The sequence below is a fragment of the Acinonyx jubatus genome, chromosome B2, assembly GCF_027475565.1.
Source record: "Acinonyx jubatus isolate Ajub_Pintada_27869175 chromosome B2, VMU_Ajub_asm_v1.0, whole genome shotgun sequence".
NCBI lineage: Eukaryota > Metazoa > Chordata > Mammalia > Carnivora > Felidae > Acinonyx > Acinonyx jubatus.
In genome coordinates, this window is record NC_069385.1 from 46,437,794 (window position 1) to 46,459,901 (window position 22,108).

Sequence of the window (22,108 nt, forward strand, 5' to 3'; positions counted from 1 at the left end):
TTGGTTGATTTGCGAATGTTGAACCAGCTCTGCATCCCAGGAATGAATCCCACTTGATCATGGTGAATAATTCTTTTTATACGCTGTTGAATTCGATTTGCTAGTAGCTTATTGAGAATTTTTGCATCCATATTCACCAGGGATATTGGCCTGCAGTTCTCTTTTATTACTAGGTCTCTGTCTGGTTTAGGAACCAAAGTAATACTGGCTTCATAGAATGAGTCTGGAAGTTTTCCTTCCCTTCCTATTTTTGGAATAGCTTGAGAAGAATAGGTATTATCTCTGCTTTAAATGTCAGGTAGAATTCCCCAGGGAAGTCATCTGGTCCTGGACTCTTATTTGTTGGGAGATTTTTGACAACTGGTTCAATTTCTTCGTTGGTTATGGGTCTGTTCCAGCTTTCTATTTCCTCCTGTTTGAGTTTTGGAAGTGTGTGGGTGTTTAGGAATTTGTCCATTTCTTCCAGGTTGTCCAGTTTGTTGGCATATAATTTTTCATAGTATTCTCTGATAATTGCTTGTATTTCTGAGGGATTGGTTGTAATAATTCCATTTTCATTCATGATTTTATCTATTTGGGTCATCTCCCTTTTCTTTTAGAGAAGCCTGGCTAGAGGTTTATCAATTTTGTTTATTTTTTCAAAAAACCAACTCTTGGTTTCATTGATCTGGTCTACAGTTTTTTTAGATTCTATACTGTTTATTTCTGCTCTGATCTTTATTATTTCTCTTCTTCTGCTGGGTTTAGGCTGTCTTTGCTGCTCTGCTTCTATTTCCTTTAGGTGTGCTGTTAGATTTTGTATTTGGGGTCTTTCTTGTTTCTGGAGATAGGCCTGGATTGCAATGTATTTTCCTCTCAGGACTGCCTTTGCTGCATCCCAAAGTGTTTGGATTGTTGTATTTTCATTTTCGTTTGTTTCCATATATTTTTTTAATTTCTTCTCTAATTGCCTGGTTGACCCATTCATTCTTTAGTAGGGTGTTCTTTAACCTCCATGCTTTTGGAGGTTTTCCAGACTTTTTCCTGTGGTTGATTTCAAGCTTCATAGCATTGTGGTCTGAAAGTATGCATGGTATGATCTCAATTCTTGTATACTTATGAAGGGCTGTTTTGTGACCCAGTATGTGATCTATCTTGGAGAATGTTCCATGTGCACTCAAGAAGAAAGTATATTCTGTTGCTTTGGGATGCAGAGTTTTAAATATATCTGTCAAGTCCATCTGATCCAATGTACCATTCAGGGCCCTTGTGTCTTTATTGACCATGTGTCTAGATGATCTATCCATTGTTGTAAGTGGGATATTAAAGTCCCCTGCAATTACCACATTCTTGTCAATAAGGTTGCTTACGTTTGTGAGTAATTGTTTTATATATTTGGGTGCTCCTGTATTCGGCACATAAACATTTATAATTGTTAGTTCTTCTTGATGGATAGACCCTGTAATGATTATATAATGCCCTTCTTTATCTCTTGTTACAGCCTTTAATTTAATGTCTAGTTTGTCTGATATAAGTATGGCTACTCCAGCTCTCTTTTGACTTCCAGTAGCATAAATAGTTCTCCATCTGCTCACTTTCAATCTGAAAGTGTTCTCAGGTCTAAAATGAGTCTCTTGTAGACAGCAAATAGATGGGTCTTGTTTTTTTATCCATTCTGATACCCTATGTCTTTTGGTTGGTGCATTTAGTCCATTTACATTCAGTGTTATTATAGAGAGATATGGGTTTAGAGTCATTGTGATGTCTGTAGGTTTCATGCTTGGAGCGATGTCTCCGGTACTTTGTCTCACAGTATCCCCCTTAGGATCTCTTGTAGGGCTGGTTTAGTGGTGATGAATTCCTTCAGTTTTTGTTTGTTTGGGAAGACCTTTATCTCTCCTTCTATTCTAAATGACAGATTTGCTGGATAGAGGATTCTCGGCTGCATATTTTTTCTGTTCATCACATTGAAGATTTCCTGCCATTCCTTTCCGGCCTTTCCGGCCTGCCAAGTTTCAGTAGAGAGATCCGTCACGAGTCTTATAGGTCTCCCTTTATATATATAGCTGCTTTCCGAATTTTCTCTTTATCCTTGTATTTTGCCCGTTTCACTATGATATGTCGTGCAGATCGATTCAAGTTACATCTGAAGGGAGTTCTCTGTGCCTCTTAGATTTCAATGCCTTTTTCCTTCCCCAGATGAGGGAAGTTCTCAGCTATTATTTCTTCAAGTACACCTTCAGCACCTTTCCCTCTCTCTTCCTCCTCTGGGATACCAATTATGCGTATATTATTTCTCTTTAGTGCATCACTTAGTTCTCTAATTTTCCCCTCATACTCCTGGATTTTTTTATCTCTCTGTTTCTCAGCTTCTTCTTTTTCCATAATTTTATCTTCTAGTTCACCTATTCTCTCCTCTGCCTCTTCAATCTGAGCTGTGGTCATCTCCATTTTATTTTCAGCTCATTAATAGCATTTTTTAGCTCCTCCTGGCTGTTCCTTAGTCCCTTGATCTCTGTAGCAATAGATTCTCTGCTGTCCTCTATACTGTTTTCAAGCCCGGCGATTAATTTTATGACTATTATTCTAAATTCACTTTCTGTTATATTGTTTAAATCGTTTTTGATCAGTTCGTTAGCTGTCGTTATTTCCTGGAGATTCTTTTGAGGGGAATTCTTCCGTTTCGTCATTTTGGATAGTGCCTGGTGTGGTCAGAACTGCAGGGCACTTCCCCTGTGCTGTCTTCAATAACTTGCGTTGGTGGGTGGGGCTGCAGTCAGACCTGATGTCTGCCCCCAGCCAACTGCTGGGTCTACAGTCAGACTGGTGTGCACCTTCTCTTCCCCTCTCCTAGGGGTGGGATTCACTGTGGGGTGGCATGGCTCGTCTGGGCTACTTGCACACTGCCAGGCTTGTGGTGCTGGGGATCTGGCGTTTTAGCTGGGGTAGATCGGCAAGGTGCACAGGGGTGGGAGGGGCTGGCTCAGCTAGCTTATCCTTTGGAGATCCACTTTGGGAGGGGCCCTGCAGCACTGGGAGTGAGTCAGACCCGCTGGAGGGATGGATCCGCAGAAGCATAGCGTTGGGTGTTTGCGTGGTGCAAGCAAGTTCCATGAGGGGAACTGGTTCCCTTTGGGATTTTGGCTGGGAGATGGGCGAGGGAGATGGTGCTAGTGAGCGCCTTTGCTCCCTGCCAAGCTGCGCTCTCTCGTCTGGGGCTCAACAACTCTCCCTTCCGCTGTCCTCCAGCCCTCCTGCTCTCCGAGCAGATCTGTTAACTTATAACCTTCCAGATGTTAAGTCCTGCTTGCTGTCCGAACACACTCCGTCTGGCCCCTCCGCTTTTGCAAGCCGGACTCGGGGGCTCTGCTTTGCTGGCGGGCTGCCCCTCCGCCCTGGCTCCCTCCCGCCAGTCCGTGTAGCATGCACCGCCTCTCCACTCTTCCTACCCTCTTCCATGGGCCTCTTGTCTATGCTTGGCTCTGGAGAATCCATTCTGCTAGTCTTCTGGTGATTTTCTGGGTTATTTAGGCAGGTGTGGGTGGAATTTAAGTGATCCGCAGGACGTGGTGAGCCCAGCGTCCTCCTATGCCGCCATCTTCCCAGAAGCCTCTCCATCCAGTATACTTGTTCTTATTAAACTTTCCCCCAAAATAAAAATGGATGGAAAACTTCCAAACTCATTCTATGAGGCCAGATTTACCTTGATTCCAAAACCAGACAGTGCTCACTTCAGCAGCACATGTACAAAACCAGATAAAGACCCCACTAAAAAGATAATTACAGACCAATATCCCTAATGATCATGGTTGCAAAAATTCTCTACAAGATACTAGCAAATTGAAGCCAACAGTACATTAGAAGAACCACTCACCACGATCAAGTGGGATTTAACCAGGGCTGCAAAGGTGGTTCAATATTTGCAAATCAATCAATGTGATATATTACATTACTAAAAGAAAGACAAGAATCGTATGATCCCCACAATAGATCCAGAAAAAAGCATCTGATCAAGTACAACATCCTTCATGATAAAACCCCTCAACAAAGTAGAGATAGAGGGAACATAGCTCAACATTATAAAGGCATATATGAAAGACCCAAAGCTAATATAATCCTCAGTGGTGAAAAACTGAGAGCTTTTCCTGTAAGGTCAGGAACAAGAAAGAGATCCACACTCACCATTGTTTTTTAACATAATACTAGAAGTCCTAGCCTCAGCAATGACAATAAAAAGAAATAAAATACATCTTAATTGGCAAGGAAGAAGTCAAACTTTTCTTATTTGCACATGACATGATTCTCTATAAGGAAAACTCAAAAGACTCCACCAAACAACAGCTAGAGCTGATACATGAATTCTGCAAAGTCACAGGATATAAAATCCATGTACAGAAATCGATTGCATCTCTATATCCCAATAATGAAGCAGCAGAAAGAGAAACCAAGGATTTATCCCTTTACAATGGCACCAAGACCTATATGATACCAAGAAATAAACCTAATCAAAAAGGTAAAGGATCTAAAAATATAGAAAACTTATGAAAGAAATTGAAGATGATAGGAAGAAATATATAAGCATTCTATGCTCATGGACTGGAAGAACAAAAATTGATGAAATGTCTATATACCCAAAGCAATCTATACATAAATGCAATCCTTATCAAAATACCACGAGCAATTTCCACAGAGGTACAACAAATGAACCAAAAATTTGAATGGAATGACAAAAGTCCCTGAATAGCTGAAGCAGTAATGAAAAAGAAAAAAGAGTTGGAGGCATCATGATTCCAGTCTTCAAGTGGTATTACAAAGCTGTAGTGAGCACAGAAGTATCATATTGGCACAAAAACAGATACATATATCAATGGAATGGAATAGAGAATCCAGAAATGGACTCACAACTTTATTGTCAACTAATCTTCAACAAAGCAGGAAAGAATACCCACTGGGGGAAAAAAAGACAGTCTCTTCAACAATTGGTATTCAGAAAACTGGAAATTAACAAACAGAAGAATGAAATTGGACCTCTTTCATACACCATACACAAAAATAAGCTTGAAATGGACAAAAGACCTAAATCTGAGAACAAAAAAAAAAAAAAAAAAAGTAAAAATCTTAGAGAAGAACACAATCGGCAATATCTTTGACACAGCTGCAGCAACTATTTACTAGATATGTCTCTAAGAGTCAAGGGAAACAAAATCAAAATTCAACTATTGGGACTTCATCAAGATAAAATTTCTTCACAGTGGAGGAAACAATCAACAAAAGTAAAAGCCAACCTTTGGAATAGGAGAAGATATGTGTAAATGACATAGGATAAAGGGTTAGTATCCAAAGTTTATAAAGAATTTTCCAAACTCAACACCCAAAAAACAAATAATCCAGTTAAGAAATAGGCAGAAGACATGAATAGACATTTTCCCAAAGAAGACATCCAGATAGCTAACAAACACATGAAAAGATGCTCAATATCACTCACCATCAGGATAATAAAAATCAAAACCACAATGAAATATCACATCATACCTGTCAGAATGACTAAAATGCACAACACAGGAAACACAGATGTTGGTGAGAATACAGAAAAAGGAGAACTCTCTTATATCCTTGGTGGGAATACAAACTGGGGAAGCCACTCTGGAAAACAGTATGAAGGCTCCTCAGAAAGTTAAAAATAGCACTACTCTAAGTTCCAGCAATTGTACTACTAGCATACAAAAATACAGAATCGAAGGTGTACACACATCCCAATGTTTATAGCAGCATTGTATATATATATATATACACACACACACACATACATACATATATATGTGTGTGTATATATACCCTCTCCCCACACACACAATGGATTATTACTCAGCCATCAAAAAGAAGGAAATCTTGCCATTTGCAATGATGTGAATGGAGCTAGAGTGCATTATGCTAAGCAAAATAAGTCAGTGAGAGAAAGAAACACAAATAACATATGATTTCACTCATATGTGGAATATAGGAAGCAAAATAGATGAACATATGAGAAGGGGAAAAAAGGAATCAAATAATAAGAGACTCTTAACTATAGAGAACAAACAGGATTGATGGAGGGAGGTGGGTAGGGTATGGGTTCAATGGGTGATGTTACTAGGGAGGGCACTTGTTGTGATGAGCACTAGTTGTTATGTCTAAGTGATGAATCACTAAATCCTGAAACTAATATTATACTATATGTTAACCAACTAGAATTTAAATAAAATTAGTTTTAAAAAAAATTGAAGCTAAAAAAATACACTAAAATACAAAATTATCAAGTACTATTTATTCCAGGGATACAAGGGTGGTTCAACATCCACAAATCAGTGTGATGTGCCACATTAACAAAATGAAGCATCAAAACCTTATTGTCATTGCAATAAATGCAGGAAAAGCATTTGACAAAAGTGAACATCCATTCATGATATAAAGTCTCAACAAAACGGGTATGGAAGAAACATACCTCAGCTTACAAAATGACATTATGACAAGTTCACAGGATCATACCCAATGATAAACAACTGAAAGCTCTTCATCTAAGATCACAACCAGGATTAGGATGCACATGCTCTCTCATTTTATTGGAAATCGTAGCAACAGCAATTAGGCTAGGAAAAGAAATAAAAGGGATCCAAGATAGAAAGGAAGAACAAAACTCTCTATTTGCAGATGATCATGATATTATATACAGGAAGACCTAAAGAGTCTACCAAAAACACTGTTAGAACTAATAAAAATTCAATTAAGTTGTTAAATTGCAGGATATGAAATAAGAATGCAAATATAAGTTGCATTTCTTTTCCTTTAAATTTGTTAAGTTTATTTCCATTTTTTTACAGAGAGAGAGCGCATGCACATGTGTGAGTGGGGGAGGGGCAGAGAGAGAGGGAGAGAGAATCCCAAGCAGGCTCTGCACTTTCAGCACACAGCCCAATGCAGGGCTGGAACCCACAAACCGTGAGATAATGACCTAGGCCAAAATCAAGAGTTGGATGCTTAACCGACTGAGCTGCCCAGGAGCCCCATAAGTTGCCTTTCTATATACTAACAACAAACTATCAGAGAAATTAAGAAACATCTCATTTATGATAGCATCAAAAAGAAAAAAATATGTAGGAATAAATTTATCCAAGGAGGTAAAAGACTTGTACATTGAAAACTAGAAGACACTACTAGAAGAAATGTTAGAAATCACAAATAAATGAGAAAATATTCCATGCTCATGGATAAGAAGAAACAACATTGTTAAATTGTCCATACTACACAAAGCAATCTACAGATTCAGTGCAATCCCTATCAATGTTACAATGTCATTTGTCACAGAAATAGAACAAACAGTCCTAGAATTTGTTTGTAAGCATACAAGACCCCAAATAGCTAAAGCAATTTTGAGAAAATAGAACAAAGCCTGAGGCATCAGACTTCTTGGTTTCAAATAATATTACCAAGTTATACTAACCAAAACACTATGATACTGGTATTAAAGGAAAAAAAGACAGGTTAACCAATGGAACAAAATAGAGATTACAGATGTTAACCAACATCTGTATGGTCAATTAATTTATGGCAAAGGAGATGAGAATATATTATGGGGATAGGATAGACTCTTCAATAAATGGTGTTGGGAAAACTGGAGAGCCACATGCAAAAGAATGAAACTGGACCACTCTCTTACACCATACACAAAAGTTAACTCAGAACAGTTTAAAGATATGAATGTAAGACCTGGAAGCATAAAACTCTTAGAAGAAAGCAGAGGTATAAGACATTGGTCTTAGCAATGGTTTTGTTATGGGAGTGGGGATATGACACCAAAAACAAACGCAACAAAAACAAAAGTAGGCAAGTGGGAGAATATCAAACTAACAAGCTTCTGTACAGCAAACTATCAACAAAATGGAAAGGCAACCTATTAAAAGGGGAAATATTTGTAAATCGTTTATCAAATAAAGGGTTAATATCCAAAATATATCAAGAACTCATACAAGAAAATAGCAAAAATAACAAAAATCCATTTAAAACATTGGCAAAGAACTTGAATAACTGTGAAAGTATATACACACATAAATAGGTATATATGAATATATACACACATATATATATTAGCCTGATATGAGTGCTATAACAAAATAAGACCCATATACTTTGGGATTATTACACACTATGGTAATTAGTATAAGTTAATTTTCCTTCTCATGCACTTGGCTATTAAATGCAGCTCAACTATATGTCTGAAGTAGCTGCTTAAATGGTACATATGCCTGAGTCCTTTCCCAGCCACTTCAACAATTTAGTGTTTGATAGGGTGTCTTCAATCTATCTACTTCAATATTTTCTCCATTTTCTTGTACAAATAAAAACTAACTTACAGCTATGTTGTAAAAGATCTTAATTCATAGAATATTCAATTCAGTTCACACTATAATATCTAATGCATCAAGTGTTTATCTCTGTATATACTACTAGTAAAAAGACAGAATTCCAATATTATAAAAGTATCATTTCATTTATTTGATTAGCTATTAGAATACAGAACTCACCAGATTTGGGGTATGTAATAATGAAGACATCGCTTTCTCTGATTACAAAATCATCTAAATTTTCTATAAAGCCAATATCAAGTTCTTCACGACCAAAATGATATCCTTTAAATTTGAATAAAAATGAGTCTGCATCTTCCATATTTCTGTTACCTACAAAAAACATACAAAATTATTTGGAAGAAATGCAGTAAAATTTTATGCAGTCTTCCCTTCCATATTTTCAGTTGGTGGCTATATATATATATATGCTGAGAGAAGAAGCTTATTTCTTGTTTTCTTCACAAACACTGACAACTGACTGGCTCTGGAAGCTACTATCCTAGATTCCAGACCTGTAGAGTTTGGTCTGATGCCCAGGAGCCATGTGTTTATGGGCTAGGTCTTAGTTTTATGTGTGTGTGCTCCATTTATGTAGGTACAGGGAAAATAGTGAAAAAATAATTATGTAATTGCAAAAAAAATGCTCTTAATCAGAAATCATAGATAGATAATAGATGATAGATAGATTAGATAGATAGATAGAATCACATATAGATAGATATCTCTAAAGCAGAAATCATATATACATTAGATAGATAGATAGATAGATGATAGATAGATATAATCATAGAAAGATATCAGAAGAGAAAGAGAGATTGAATATACAAAGTGGACTTGAATGGGCTTCAGAAACATTTGTCTCCCACTACTCCTTCAGCAGCTGAGTTTTTATCCCCCTGGAACTGTAGTACAATATTTTAGCTTCTAGCAGGCTTGTACAAGTTTTATTTATATACTTTCTGGGTGGGAGTTATGTATTCATAAGCTTTTCGGTAACTTTTAGTTTGAACTTTGCTTTATTTCCTAACTTGTGACTTGCTTAGAGTCACCGTTTACCTGCCATTATTCCCCTCAGTTCCCCACCGTTTACCTGCCATTATTCCCCTCAGTTTTGTAACTGTTGAGTGAGTGGTGAGGTCTTCATACCACATAGGGATGTGGTATCACAGAGGGAATGACAGGTCCTGGGGTTGGCTGTTCAGGTACTGTTTTGTGTCCTCTTTTTCAGGGGTTCCACACTCTATCCAGTTTGTCTTCTGAACAGAATGGTCCTAAACGATAAACATCTAAGGTTTATTCAAACTGCCTCTGGATAAACACCTAAGATTTATTCAAACTCCCTCTATATATACTTGGGTTATTGACCTTAGATGCTGCTTCTCTTCTGTTGTTAGTGCTTCCTGAATAACAAACAATTCCTCATTTATACTAAGATAAATCACCAAACTTTGGCATCTGTTGATGTTACTGCATGCACACTATCTGATTTGGAACTGGACTCAAGTCCTTCCTAATACATATCCTCTCACCCTTATTTGGGAAAAGTAGATTGTGTTTCTTATTTAGAACTACTCTCAGTAACTTTGGAATTCATGGTTTCATCTGTCCTATTGTCACGTTTCATTAAATAAAACTTTGATCCAAAGAAACGATTTAATCCCTTTTATTGGAGTAATCATTACTGTTAAAAAAATGTTTAAACCATAGAGATTCAACAATAGAGAAGAAACTAAGATGGATGGAGGGAGAAGGGTGGGAGATGGGATATATGAATGATGGGTATTAAGGAGGGCACTTGTTATGATGAGCACTGGGTGTTGTATGTAAGGGGATGAATCGCTGAATTCTACTCCTGAAACCAATATTGCACTTTACGTTAACTAGCTAAAATTTAAATTAAAAACAAAGAAGTCTTTAATGTGACAGAAATTGGACCCTGTAATTATGAAGACAAACTTTTTCTCACAGTATTTCCTAAATTAAAACATAACACATTCCTGAAGCCAAAGTTGTTAATTGCTAGAAAGGAATAATTGTGATTCACTAAAATAAAAAACTTGAGAAAAGCAAACTGATCCTTACGATTCTTTTTTTTTTATTTTTTTTTTATGTTTTTATTTTACTTTTGAGAGAGAGACAGAGTGCGAGCAGAGGAGGGGCAGAGAGAGAGGCAGACACAGAATCCGAAGCAGGCTCCAGGCTCTGAGCTGTCAGCACAGAGCCCAACGCGGGCTCGAACTCACGGACTGTGAGATCATGACCTGAGCCGAAGTCGGACACTTAGGCAACTCAGCCACCCAGGGGTCCCTGATTCTTATGATTCTCGAAAATTTTAGTTCTTTGCCAAACTTGTAAGGCTGAAAAGTGGGAAAATTACCCAGTTTTGAGTTTAAGCACAACCTCTGACCTAATATTTCCTGACTACTAAGCTCTATTGGCCTTGTCTTAACTATAACACAAAAATTTAAAAAATTTGAGTAGTGATATGAAAGTGTGTATGCTGTTGGGGATAGACTCCATAATTAGTTCTAGTAAATCACTAAAAAAGGCAGGCACTAAAAAAAGGCAGAACAACCACTTCTAGGACAAGATTGGAATCTAGAGAATGTATATTACCTAAAATATCCAGTTTCTGACAAAAGTACCATATGTCAAAAAACAAGAAAGTGTAACACATATTCAGGGGAATAAAGGGCAATTAGTAAAAACTATCTCTGAATGGACCCAGATGCTGGACTTGGCAAAAAAATAAAATAACAGCTATAAAACAATGTTCATTTATTGAGTCCTTAGATCTCAACAAGTTTGATCCGACAGAAGAAAGAATCATGGAACATGAAGACAGATCAGTAGTGAAGAGAATTACAAAGAATAAAAAGAACAGAAACACCAAAAATGAATAAAAGTGAACATAACCTCAGAGACCTGTAGAACATATCCAACAGAGGAACATATACAGAAGGAAAGGACAGAAAAAAATCTTTGAAGAAAGTATGGTCAAGAATTTCCCATATTTGAGGAAAAATATTAATTTACACATGCATAAAGCTTGACAAACAAGTAGGATAAACATGAATAGGACAAAAGCCACACATATCACAGTTAAACTACTGAAACATACATTTTAGGATTGTTTCTTTTGTATTTGTGAATGATTTTGGTATTTTAATGAGTATTGAGTTCAATCTCTTGATTGCTTTGGGTGGTATGAGCATTTTATGATATTAATTTTTCCAATCCACAATCATGAGGTGACTTCCATTTGTTTGTGCCTTCTTTGATTTCTTTCAGCAAAGTCTTGTACTTTTCATCATACAGGTCTTTCACTTCCCTGGCTAAATTATCTAGATTTTATGTTTTTATTTTTGATGCTACCCTGAACAAGATATTTTTATTTTTTTCAGATGTTTCATTATTACTGTAAAATAATGAAACTGATTTCTGTATATAGATTTTGTATCCTGAAACGTTACTCTGATTAATTTGAACAGTTTTATGATTGACTCTTCAGGATTTTCTATACATAAAATCATATCAGTTGCACATAGTGACCATTTTACTTTTGCCTTTCTGATTTGGATGCCTTTTCTTTCTTTGTCTTGCCTAATGGTTCTAGCCAGGACTTCTAGTACCACAGTAATGGTGAGAGTGGGCATTCATGTCTTGATCCTTATCTTAGAGAAAAAGCTTTCAACTTTTCACTATTGAATATAATATTAGCTGTGGCTTGTCATATATAGTCCATACTATGTTGAGGTGTATTCCTTCTATACTCAATCTATTAAGGCTTTATAACATGAAGGATGCTGTATGAGTTGCATTTTTGTGTGTCTAGTGACATAATTATGGTATTATCTTTTATTTTATTGATATATTAAATTTATTGAAGTGTGTGTGTTAAAGGAAACTTGCATACTAGAGAGAAATCGAATTTGGTCCAGGTGTTCTTGAATTTAATTTGCTATTTTGTTGAGAATTTTTGCATCAGGGATATAGGCCTATAGTTTTCTCTTCTTGTGGTATTCTTATCTGGTTTGGGTATGAGGGTAACAGTGGCCCCACAGAACGAGTTTAGAAACATGCCCTTCACTTTGGTATTATGGAAGAGTTTGTGGAGGAATGATGTTTCTTTAAATGTTTGGTAGAATTCACCTGTAAAGCCATCAGTTCCTGGGGGGTTGTGTTGGGCTGATTACTGATAAATCTCCCAATTTACTCATTTGTCTATTTTTCTCTTTCTTCTGGATTCAGTCTTGCTAAGGCTGTGTTTCTAGAAATGCATCCTATCTTCTAGGTTATGTAATTTGCTGGCATACAATTGTTCATAGTAGTGTCTTATGCTCCTATGTATTGCTGTAGTATCACTTGCAATGTCTCCTCTTCCGTTTCTAATTTTATTTGAGTTATCTCTCTTTTGTTCTTAGTCTAGCTAAAATTTTTTCAATTTGGTCAATCTTTTCAAAGAACCAGATTTTAGTTTTGTTGTTTTGTTGTTGTTTGGGTCTTCATTTCATTTCTGCTCTGATCTTTCATCTCTATTATTTCCTTCCTTCTAATAAGTTTGGACTTAACTTGTCCTTCTCCAGTTCCTTATGCTGTAAAATTAGGTAGTTTATTTGATGTCTTCCTAATTCTTTGATTTTTGATTATTAAATTTCTATCCAGAACAGTTTTTTTCTCTAGCCCATAAGATTTGATATGTTGTCTTTCCATTTCATTTGTTTTGAGATAATGTTTTATTTTCCTTTTGATTTACTTTTGACTTTTTGGTTATTCAGAAGTATTTTGTTCAGTTTCCACATATTTGTGAATCTTCTCACTTTCTTATTGTCAGTTCCATAAATAGGAAAGATAGTCTGAAATTTGAGATTTGTTTTGTGTCCCATCATATAATCTATCCTGCAGAATAAAGAGATGAGTGTGTACTTGGCAAATATTGGAGGGAATGTCCTATAGATGTCTCTTAGGGGCACCTGGGTGACTCAGTTGGTTAAGTGTCTGACTTCGACTCAGGTCATGATCTCACAGTTCATGAGTTTGAGCCCCGTATCGGGCTCTGTGCTTAGCTCAGAGCCTGGAGCCTGCTTCGGATTCTGTGTCTCCCTCACTCTCTCTCTCTGCCCCTCCCCAACTTGCTCTCTGTCTCTCTCTCAAAAAATAAGATAAAATTAAAATTAAAAAAAAATTTTTTTTTTAAAGAAGTCTCTAAAGCCCATTTCTTCTAAGGTACTGTCCCATTGCAATGTTCCCTTGTTGATTTTCTGTCTGGATAACGTATCTACTGCTGACAGTCAGGTAATGAAGTCCCCTACTATTAATGGATTGCTATATGTTTCTCCCTTAAGATCTGTTGGTATTTGCTTAATAGACTTCAGTGCTTGAATGTTAGGAGTACCAATACTTGTGGTTTTCACATCTACTTGCTGTATTGACCCTTTTATCATTATGTAATGACCTTCTTGTCTTTTGTTACCACTTCTGATTTTGACTTGAAACTCAGTTTGTTTGATATATAGTAGGCTGCAGCTATTGTCTTTTGGTTTTCACTTGCTTGGAAAATCATCTGCCATCACTTCACTTTGAGCTTATGTATGTCTTCAGAGCTGAAATGTCTCCTATAGGTGACATATAGTTGGGTCTTGTTTCTTTAACCATACAACCACTGTGTGCTTCATGATTGGTAAATTTATCCATTTATTTTTAGGGGGATTATTAATATGTAGAACTTATTAGTGTTCACTTGCTATTTCCCATCTATATTGTTTCTTTTTCATTCTGTTTCTGCCTCCCTTGTTAATTGGTGGGTTTTGTCGTGATATGTGGCCTTTTTTCTTTTTTTCCATGTTTTGTGTCTGCTCTAGATTTTTGCTTCAGTGTTTCCTTGAGGCTTACATAAAACATGTGGGCCTTTTTCTTTTGCTAGCAACTCCTATTCATTTGTATCTGCTCTACATTTTTGCTTTACAGTTACCTTGAGCCAAAAAAAAAAAAAAAATGCTAGCCCTTTTTCTGCCACTAGCAGCTCAAATTAAGTTGTCTATGTTACCCTCTTTTATGTTTTTGATGTCACAAATTACCTCTTATTATGCTATGAATTTGTTAACCAATTATAGTGACTATCATTATTTTTAATGCTCTCTTCCTTTACCCTATTCTTTAATTGTTTGACAAACTATTCTTAAACAGAGTTAATGTTCTAATTTTGACTGTCTGTATCACCTTTATCAGAGTTTTATGTGATTTCATTTATTAGTGTCTTTCATTTCAGCTGGAAGAGTTCTTTCTGCATTTCTTGCAAGGCAGGTCTAGTGGTAAACTCCCTCGAGTTCCTGCTGAGAAATCTAATAGCCTAAGGCATAGGGGGTAAAGGGTAGGGGGTTCTTTGTGGGCTAACTCTTCTTTCCCTTGCCTTAAGAATTCTATCATTGAGTTTGGACACTCATCATAATGTCTCATTGTTTTCCCATTGAGATAATAAAATGTTCTATGAGCTCTGTTGACTTGTATGTTAAATTCCTTTCCCAGGTTTCTCTGACCCCTTCCTCTGTTCTCCTGATACACTCCTTAATCTTATATTGGCTTTTCTAATAGTCTGATAACTCACATAGGGTTTCGTCACTTGTTTGAAATCCTAGCTCTCTCCTTTTCTACTTGAATCATTTCTAAATTCCTATCCTCCAGGTAACTTAATGTCTCTCCCATGTGACCTGCTGTATTTCTAATGCTTCTTACTGCATTTTTTCATCTCATTTGAGTCTCTCAGCTCCAGAATTTGCTTGAGTCTTTTTTTTATAATTCCAATCTCTTTGGTAAAGTACTCCTTCTGTTCATTAGTTTTATGCTTCAGTTCATGGAACTGCCTTCTAAATTTTCTTGTAGCTTATTGAATTTCTTCATAAAAGCTATCTTGAATTATACATCAGATCACAATATTTTGTCTTTGAATTTGGCTCTGAAGGATTGCCCTTTATCCTGTGTGATACTGTATTACTATGATTCTTCATAGTGTATGAAATGTGCCTTTGTCATCTCACTTGAAGGCCTGAATACCTTTCTTGTGTAGAAAAGGCTTTGACTCTAACAGTTAAACAAATTGGCAATCAGAAACTTACCTTTGTTTCTCAGTTCATGATATAGCACAATTATTTTATTTTATCTTACTGGATCTGACTCACCATTAAATTAGGAGCATACCTAAAGGATCTGGCATTTTTTAAAAAGTGGCAGGAGAGTTGTGGGCTTAGCCCTTGGGTCTTTGGGTGTGCCCAAGGACACTGGGATGGGTGGAAGGTATCTCAGAGGTCCCAAACTTCTTCCTGAAATACCAAGGCAGACAGCAGAACACATCTTCTGTCAATTCGCTTTCTCTGCCTTCTTCCCTTTCCGTCCTTTGTCCCAGTCGCAGAGTTCTCTTCCGGGAAACCCAGGTGCTGCTGAAGAGCAACAGCCCCTCCAGCTGCACCTGAGCAGTCGGGAGGACTTCACTTACCACCTGTGCTTTCCACCTCCTCTGCCTCCTCTGCTGGTTCCAGCACTGCCGCTCTGGCTGCTGCACCTCCCTTGGCCCTTTGGCCCCATAGCCTCTCTGGTTCTCAATCCACCCACTTTCGATGCACATGGATGATCTCTAATGTCCCTGTATGCTCTGTAGAGGCACTTTTATTCAGTCATGGATGTCCAATTACATGCAAATTGAGGGGAGAGAAAAATGAACAACTTACACTGCCAAGATGCTGATGTCACCTATTACTCCTTTTAGTAAGGCTGAATGAAGAATCTCCTGTCTGGAATTTTATCTAAATGCAGACTGAGATGGGGTTTTAATGCAGTACAATTGTTACGTGGAAGAAGAGCCATATAAGAAAGATTAGGCAAAGAACCTAAGAAAGACCAAGGGTCCAAGGAACAATGATAGGTGCTTGTTTTGTCTCTATGAAAATATTATTCCTCCTGGAACAGGGAGAACGCTACTGGGAAGGCTCTGACTTTATTTTGAAATCAGTCCATTCTAGATGTGTTTAAAATACATCATAGTTGTCCAAACTCCATTTAATATCCTAGAATCAAAATTATCACTCCAGGTCTGGTATGGTGGCCTAAATCCCCTTCAGCCCATCTTTCACTATCTATAAATTCTGGAGAAGTACAAAACACCCCACAACGAGGTAAAAGTAACAAGGAATGCATGGGAGACATAACATGAACAAGTGGACAGTATAGGGAATAAGGTTTCTTTTTTTAACTTTTGAGCCTTTTGTTTCTGCAATAGTTTTTCCTCTTGTGGGATTGTCCTCACAGAAGAAACTGTTAGGATCCCTGGCTTCTTCCCAGCCTGATATGACAAAGAAAAATGCTCCCATACATTTCCAAACCCCACCCAGAACCACTTCCCTAGCACCACTTGGGGTGTGTGGGTAGCCAGGGGCCCTAGTCAACAGCCATCCCACCAAACTCTGCCCTCAGCCAGTTCTGCTCTAGTGCTGTTGTGCCATAGGTCACCACGATGCTGTAATTGAAATCGTAAGATGTTTTAGTTTGCGTTCTCCCAGGACACACACTGAGATTTGCATGAGGACTGAGAACTGCCCTCAGGAACAACACCTGTGAGGGAGTGAAGGCAGGTGCTCTGGGCAGAGGGAGAAGTTGGACTGCAATGCACTAGCAACAAAACCCACAAGTGATCACACAAGGAGCTAAGGAGTTGGGCTGCCCTTCAAATTGTTTTAACTTGAGGCAGTTTGGCTGCTACAGATGTGAAGGCAGGTAACATTTGTGTAACTGCAGCTGAAGGAGGTGCCATCTGCATTACTAAATGTTTGGTTTTCTCCCGGATTCAATATGTTAATGAAATATTGGCAAAAGGCAGTGGAGCAATATTTGTCTTAGTCCAATCAGCCTGCTATCACAAGACAGCATACACTGGGTGGCTTATGAAGACACTTATTTCTCACAGTTCTGAGGCTGGGAAGTCCTAGATCATATCACCAGCAGATTCATACCTAGAGAGAATCCCCTTCCTTCGTAGTCTTCTCACTGTGACCTCACATGGCAGAAGCAGCAAGGGACGGCAAGTCTGCTTTCATTTTTATAAGAGCCCTAATCCCAATCATCACCTCCCCAAAGCTCACCTCCTAGCATTATCGCCTTGGGAGTTAGGATTTCATCATACAAATTTCTGGGGGGACACAAACATTCGGTCCAAGGCAGTACACTTATTCCCTATAATTTCATTGTGTGAGGCAGGGGGAAAAGGTGGTGTGGGAAACATGAGAAGATTTGTAGACAAAGTCCCATGAAAAATTCACCAAGTTTTGACCATGTTTATTAACTGTCCTTTTTGAATAAAATTGTCGTGTTCTAGAAGTATTGTGATCCCCACCTTACAGGTGAGGAAGTTGAGGATCAGAGATTAAATGAATGATCAGAAGCTCCCAGTTAGGAGGGCCTATTCCAGTTCTCACCCCTCTGCCAGAACCATCTCTTAGATTTTCATACTAGACAAGGCATTAGCCTTCAGTAGTGAACTAAAATATGAAGTATTAAATATTAAATATTCACATTTTCCCCTTGGGTTCAAACTCTCTGGGGCTGGCTCACCGTGTGCTGGCACATTTTCAATTGTGCATCTATGCCTAAGAGAGAGAAATACAACCTCCTTCCATAAAATACATGGACACAGAGAACTTCCTATCTCAGACAGAATCCACTAAAATTAGTTGCTAATAGGGGCACCTGGGTGGCTCAATCAGTGAAGCATGCAACTCTTGAATTCAGCTCAGTCATGATCTCACAGTTTTTGAATTTGAGCCCCTCATCTGGTTGTGTGCTGTCTGCGCTCTCAGCGCTCTAGGCACAAAGCCTGCTGGGATTCTCTCTCTCTGCCCCTCCCCTGCTTGCACTCAAAATAAATAAACATTTTTCAAAAATTAGTTGATGATTGCAAAAAAAAAAAAAAAGACACTAAATAAATACCTTTGAGAATGTGCCTAACACTCTCCTTTAATGTCATTTTCAAGGGCCATAGCATCAATATTTATCTTTTTAGAAAACATCCTTAGTAACAGATCCTCAAGTGTTAAGGGCCTTTCCAAATAATAGAAACAGTCTGACCTTTAAAAACAAAATTTAAATGTCAAAAGATACATCCAAATTAATATCGAAGTTCTTTTAAAACATTATCCCAAAAGTATAGGTGAAAAATTTTGTAGATCCATACTTTCTAGACAGTCTGAGTTCTACAAGAATCAATTTGTTCAAGAGACCAACAAATCTGGGTGTAATTCGTTTTTCTTTAATGATTATATCACATCTACATAGGCTTGGACTCTTATGGTCAAAGCCATAACCTACCAGCTGGTATCTCAAGCATGTGCAGTAGCCCATAATCTAATAATTTCCAGGCCCTTAATTACTTCAGTTTAACTATCTGCTTGAAGTTGGTAACAGTATGGCTCATTCTGCTTGTCTTCCGAGCATCTTCATTTACACAAAGAAGCACCCTTTACCTAAATCTTCACCAGGTTCCAACTCCAGGCCTTTCTCCCTAATATTCTTAGGATGGAGGCCAGGAAACCCTGAAAGCCTTTTCGACCTACCAAGGACTACAATAATGTGAGTGAGGCACTGATCTTGGGTGCAAAATTTTAAAAAGCACCAAAAACTCAGTTATTAAGATCAACATTTTAATGCAGTATTTTAAAAAATAAAGATTTAATGTAAAATCCATGATAAATAAAATATCCAAATTTTAAGTAATTACTGATTTTTCCTTCAGGTGCCAAAATGGCTCTACACAGCACTGTTAATTAAAATTTTGATTTGGCATTCCTTTACAACAGTCATAAACGTTTCCCAACATATTCCCATTTTTCTATTAATGGAAGGTGCACTAAGTCGTGCATTACCACCCCACCTCACCCCTTTTCTTTCCAAGTCCTTTGCCCAACAAAGGGGAAATTAAACTGAAAGCTATAAACTTCATGATAAACCTTATGGCAGTATTCTGCATCTCTGTTACTCTGACATAGGTCCTAAAGCAGCAAACAAGCTAATGTCATTCCCATTTACGTCTTTATATGGACTCCTACTCCATGTGCATTGGTGAAAAAACATTCCCTATCACTTTAGAACTCAATGGACTCTCTAAAATTACTCCCTACAGTTTTGGAAGTGTGTGACTCATTTTTATATATAATCATATGATGTTTACCTTTGTTGCTGGACATTTATGTTCTCTGAAAGACAAACAAAACACTATGAGCTACTTGAGATAGTTTACCTGCTTTCTGTTTGCACCTCCATAACATAAACAACAGGCTAGCACATACATATTGAAAACTCACACTCTCCTTTCTCCTAGAATCCAAGAATGTATCTCTTTGCCACTTGACACATACACCTTTGGAGTCTGTGACAGTACAATCAATGAACTCATCCTTTCATCCATAAGAAATGTTACTAATCACTCTTTCTGGTTTTACCTCAAATAGGAAATGTTCATGTAACCGTTTAGAGGTGTTTGCCTTAGATCAGTGCACTTTTTTCCTAAGGCACCTCTCCTGGCAGAAGAATATGAAGTAATGCAGAATCTGGAGGCATAACTCAAAGCTGCATATAGCAAATAAAACACTTCCTTGAACTGCCATGGTTTACCTTTAAAATGCAGGAGAACTTTGCATAATTCACTCAATTCAACAAATAATAGATGCCTATTCGGTGCCAGACATTGTCACAGGCATACAGCAATGAATACACATAGTAGTATTCGTTTTTAATCTTATAATACTTCATACAACTTAGCATAAGTAGAAAAACAAAAGCAAAAATTTTCCCAAATCCAAGAGCAAAACTGAGAATCCAAGATGGCTAATTACTGCTTCAAATACCACCAGTCATGCTTTTGCGCATCCTGGGACTATGTGTGCTCCAGTTTGAGAAGTAGAGTCTTTGGTTAATTCCCATAAAATAAAAGCAATATTAAAGTTAACATTTACTTTGGATGAAAATACTTGGGAGTATCATTACAACAAACTCTGAGTCTTCATTTCCATATCATCAGGTTCTGCCTACATTCTGAAATGACAAAGATGGAATCCACTTCAATACTTAGAGAAAACATATAAAACTTACACCTCAGGGGCGCCTGGGTGGCTCAGTCAGTTAAGCATCCAACTCTTGATTTTGGCTCAGGTCATGATCTCATGGTTCCTGAGTTTGAGCCCCATGTCAAGCTCTATACTAGACAGTGCAGAGCCTGCTTGGGATTCTCTCTCCCTCTCTCCCTGCCCCTCCCCACCCCTTTTCAAAATAAATAAACTTAAAAAAAAAAACAAAATCAACCATATACTTTAAAAAAGTCTTGTGCAAGAGGGAGGTAGAATCATTCTTGACACTTTAAGGTCAAGTCCTCACTGACCTCAGCACTATATTGTTCATCATTGCTTTTCTTACCCTTAATTAAATTACTCTCAAGTTCTTTTTTTTTTTTTAAACATTTATTCATTTTTGAAAGACAAAAAGAGACAGAGTGTGAGCAGTGGATGGGCAGAGAGAGAGAGGGAGACACAGAGTCTGAAGGAGGCTCCAGGCTCTGAGCAGTCAGCACAGAGCCCGACACAGGGCTCAAACCCACAAACCGTGAGATCATGACCTGAGCCGAAGTCAGACACTCAACCGACTGAGCCACTCAGGTGCCCCAACGGCTCTCAAGTTCTTAATGCATCTACTGATCAGCTTCAGAAAGGATCTCTTCTTAGAAAAAGTCTCACACAACACAAATTTTTGGACTTCTCTCTGTAGAGAAATGACAAACACTACTGGTATTCCCTTCTATTGGTCAGAACCAAAGCTGGTGAAAAAGTATTACATTCCTCAATGATAGTATTATATTCCTCAATTTTGTCTTAAATAATTTGATTTTAACCATAAACCTAAATCCAAAAATAAACATGGGATTGATAGTGCTTATCTGTGGATGTGTAATACGTGTATTTTTGAAAGGAGGCAGCTATTTGTAATAGCACAAGTAATTCCCTATTAGGATTAAGATTCAATTTTCCAAAGTTGCAGTGCCTAGATAACCTGCAAGAAGCCTGGCTCTCCTACCTGGGGTCCCCAAATCAATCATTCCAAGCTATGATGAAGAAGGTCTCACAAGTACATGAATGTGGATGTGTGTTCTCTTGCAGACACTGTACAACCCCCAAAATCCAGACCTTTCCAGACTGGTTAAATTCGAAGAGTGGAGGAACATCACAATGTATCTATTTCACAACTACAGGACTATGGTTCTGAATAAGGAGTATGCAACAGTATCACCTGTGTCACCGGCATGAGATTTCACTGTTTTAAAATTCAGATTAAGGTCAGTGTTTAATAACCTCAACTGCAGAGGGCCTACAAGTGCACACCTTGGAATAACCACAAAGGATTCTGATTCAAACACTACCATAAGACTAAAGGCCTTTGTCATTCTGACTATATTCAGGTTTCTGGTTTTGCAAAGACTTAAATATATCATGCCCAAAGGCTAGAATTCAGAAGGCTTAATGTTCTCTTCACCTCTGTTCTCTGACATTTTATATTAACGACAACACTTAGAATCCAAAAGCATCACTGTCTCCCACGTAAAAATTCCAAGTTATTACAACTCCTTGTATATGAGCCCACACCTGTACACAGTAGCAGACTGTCTTCTAGTCTTAGTGTTATAGGCTGGATCTCTAATGCTACATGATTTTATATGTATG

General features: G+C 37.7%; 1 protein-coding gene across 3 annotated transcripts in view; it reads right to left on the bottom strand.

Annotated features, from left to right (window-relative positions):
- The window catches only part of LOC106984634 (amine sulfotransferase-like), a 45,248-nt gene extending 23,250 nt beyond the window's left edge, over nt 1-21,998 (bottom strand). The window contains exons 1-5 of one of the 3 annotated variants that reach the window (XM_027057045.2): nt 20,354-21,998; nt 19,570-19,594; nt 18,333-18,470; nt 9,451-9,631; nt 8,538-8,690 (exon numbers count right to left, since the gene is read on the bottom strand). In XM_027057045.2, coding sequence (XP_026912846.1) covers nt 8,538-8,690; nt 9,451-9,511 — 214 coding nt within the window. In that variant the 5' untranslated portion in view covers nt 9,512-9,631; nt 18,333-18,470; nt 19,570-19,594; nt 20,354-21,998. Of the gene's footprint in view, nt 1-8,537; nt 8,691-9,450; nt 12,842-18,332; nt 18,471-19,569; nt 19,595-20,353 lie in introns of those variants that run through there. The other 2 variants (XM_027057046.2, XM_053222347.1) reach the window with 2 other exon arrangements.
- Between the last annotated feature and the right edge of the window lie 110 nt (nt 21,999-22,108).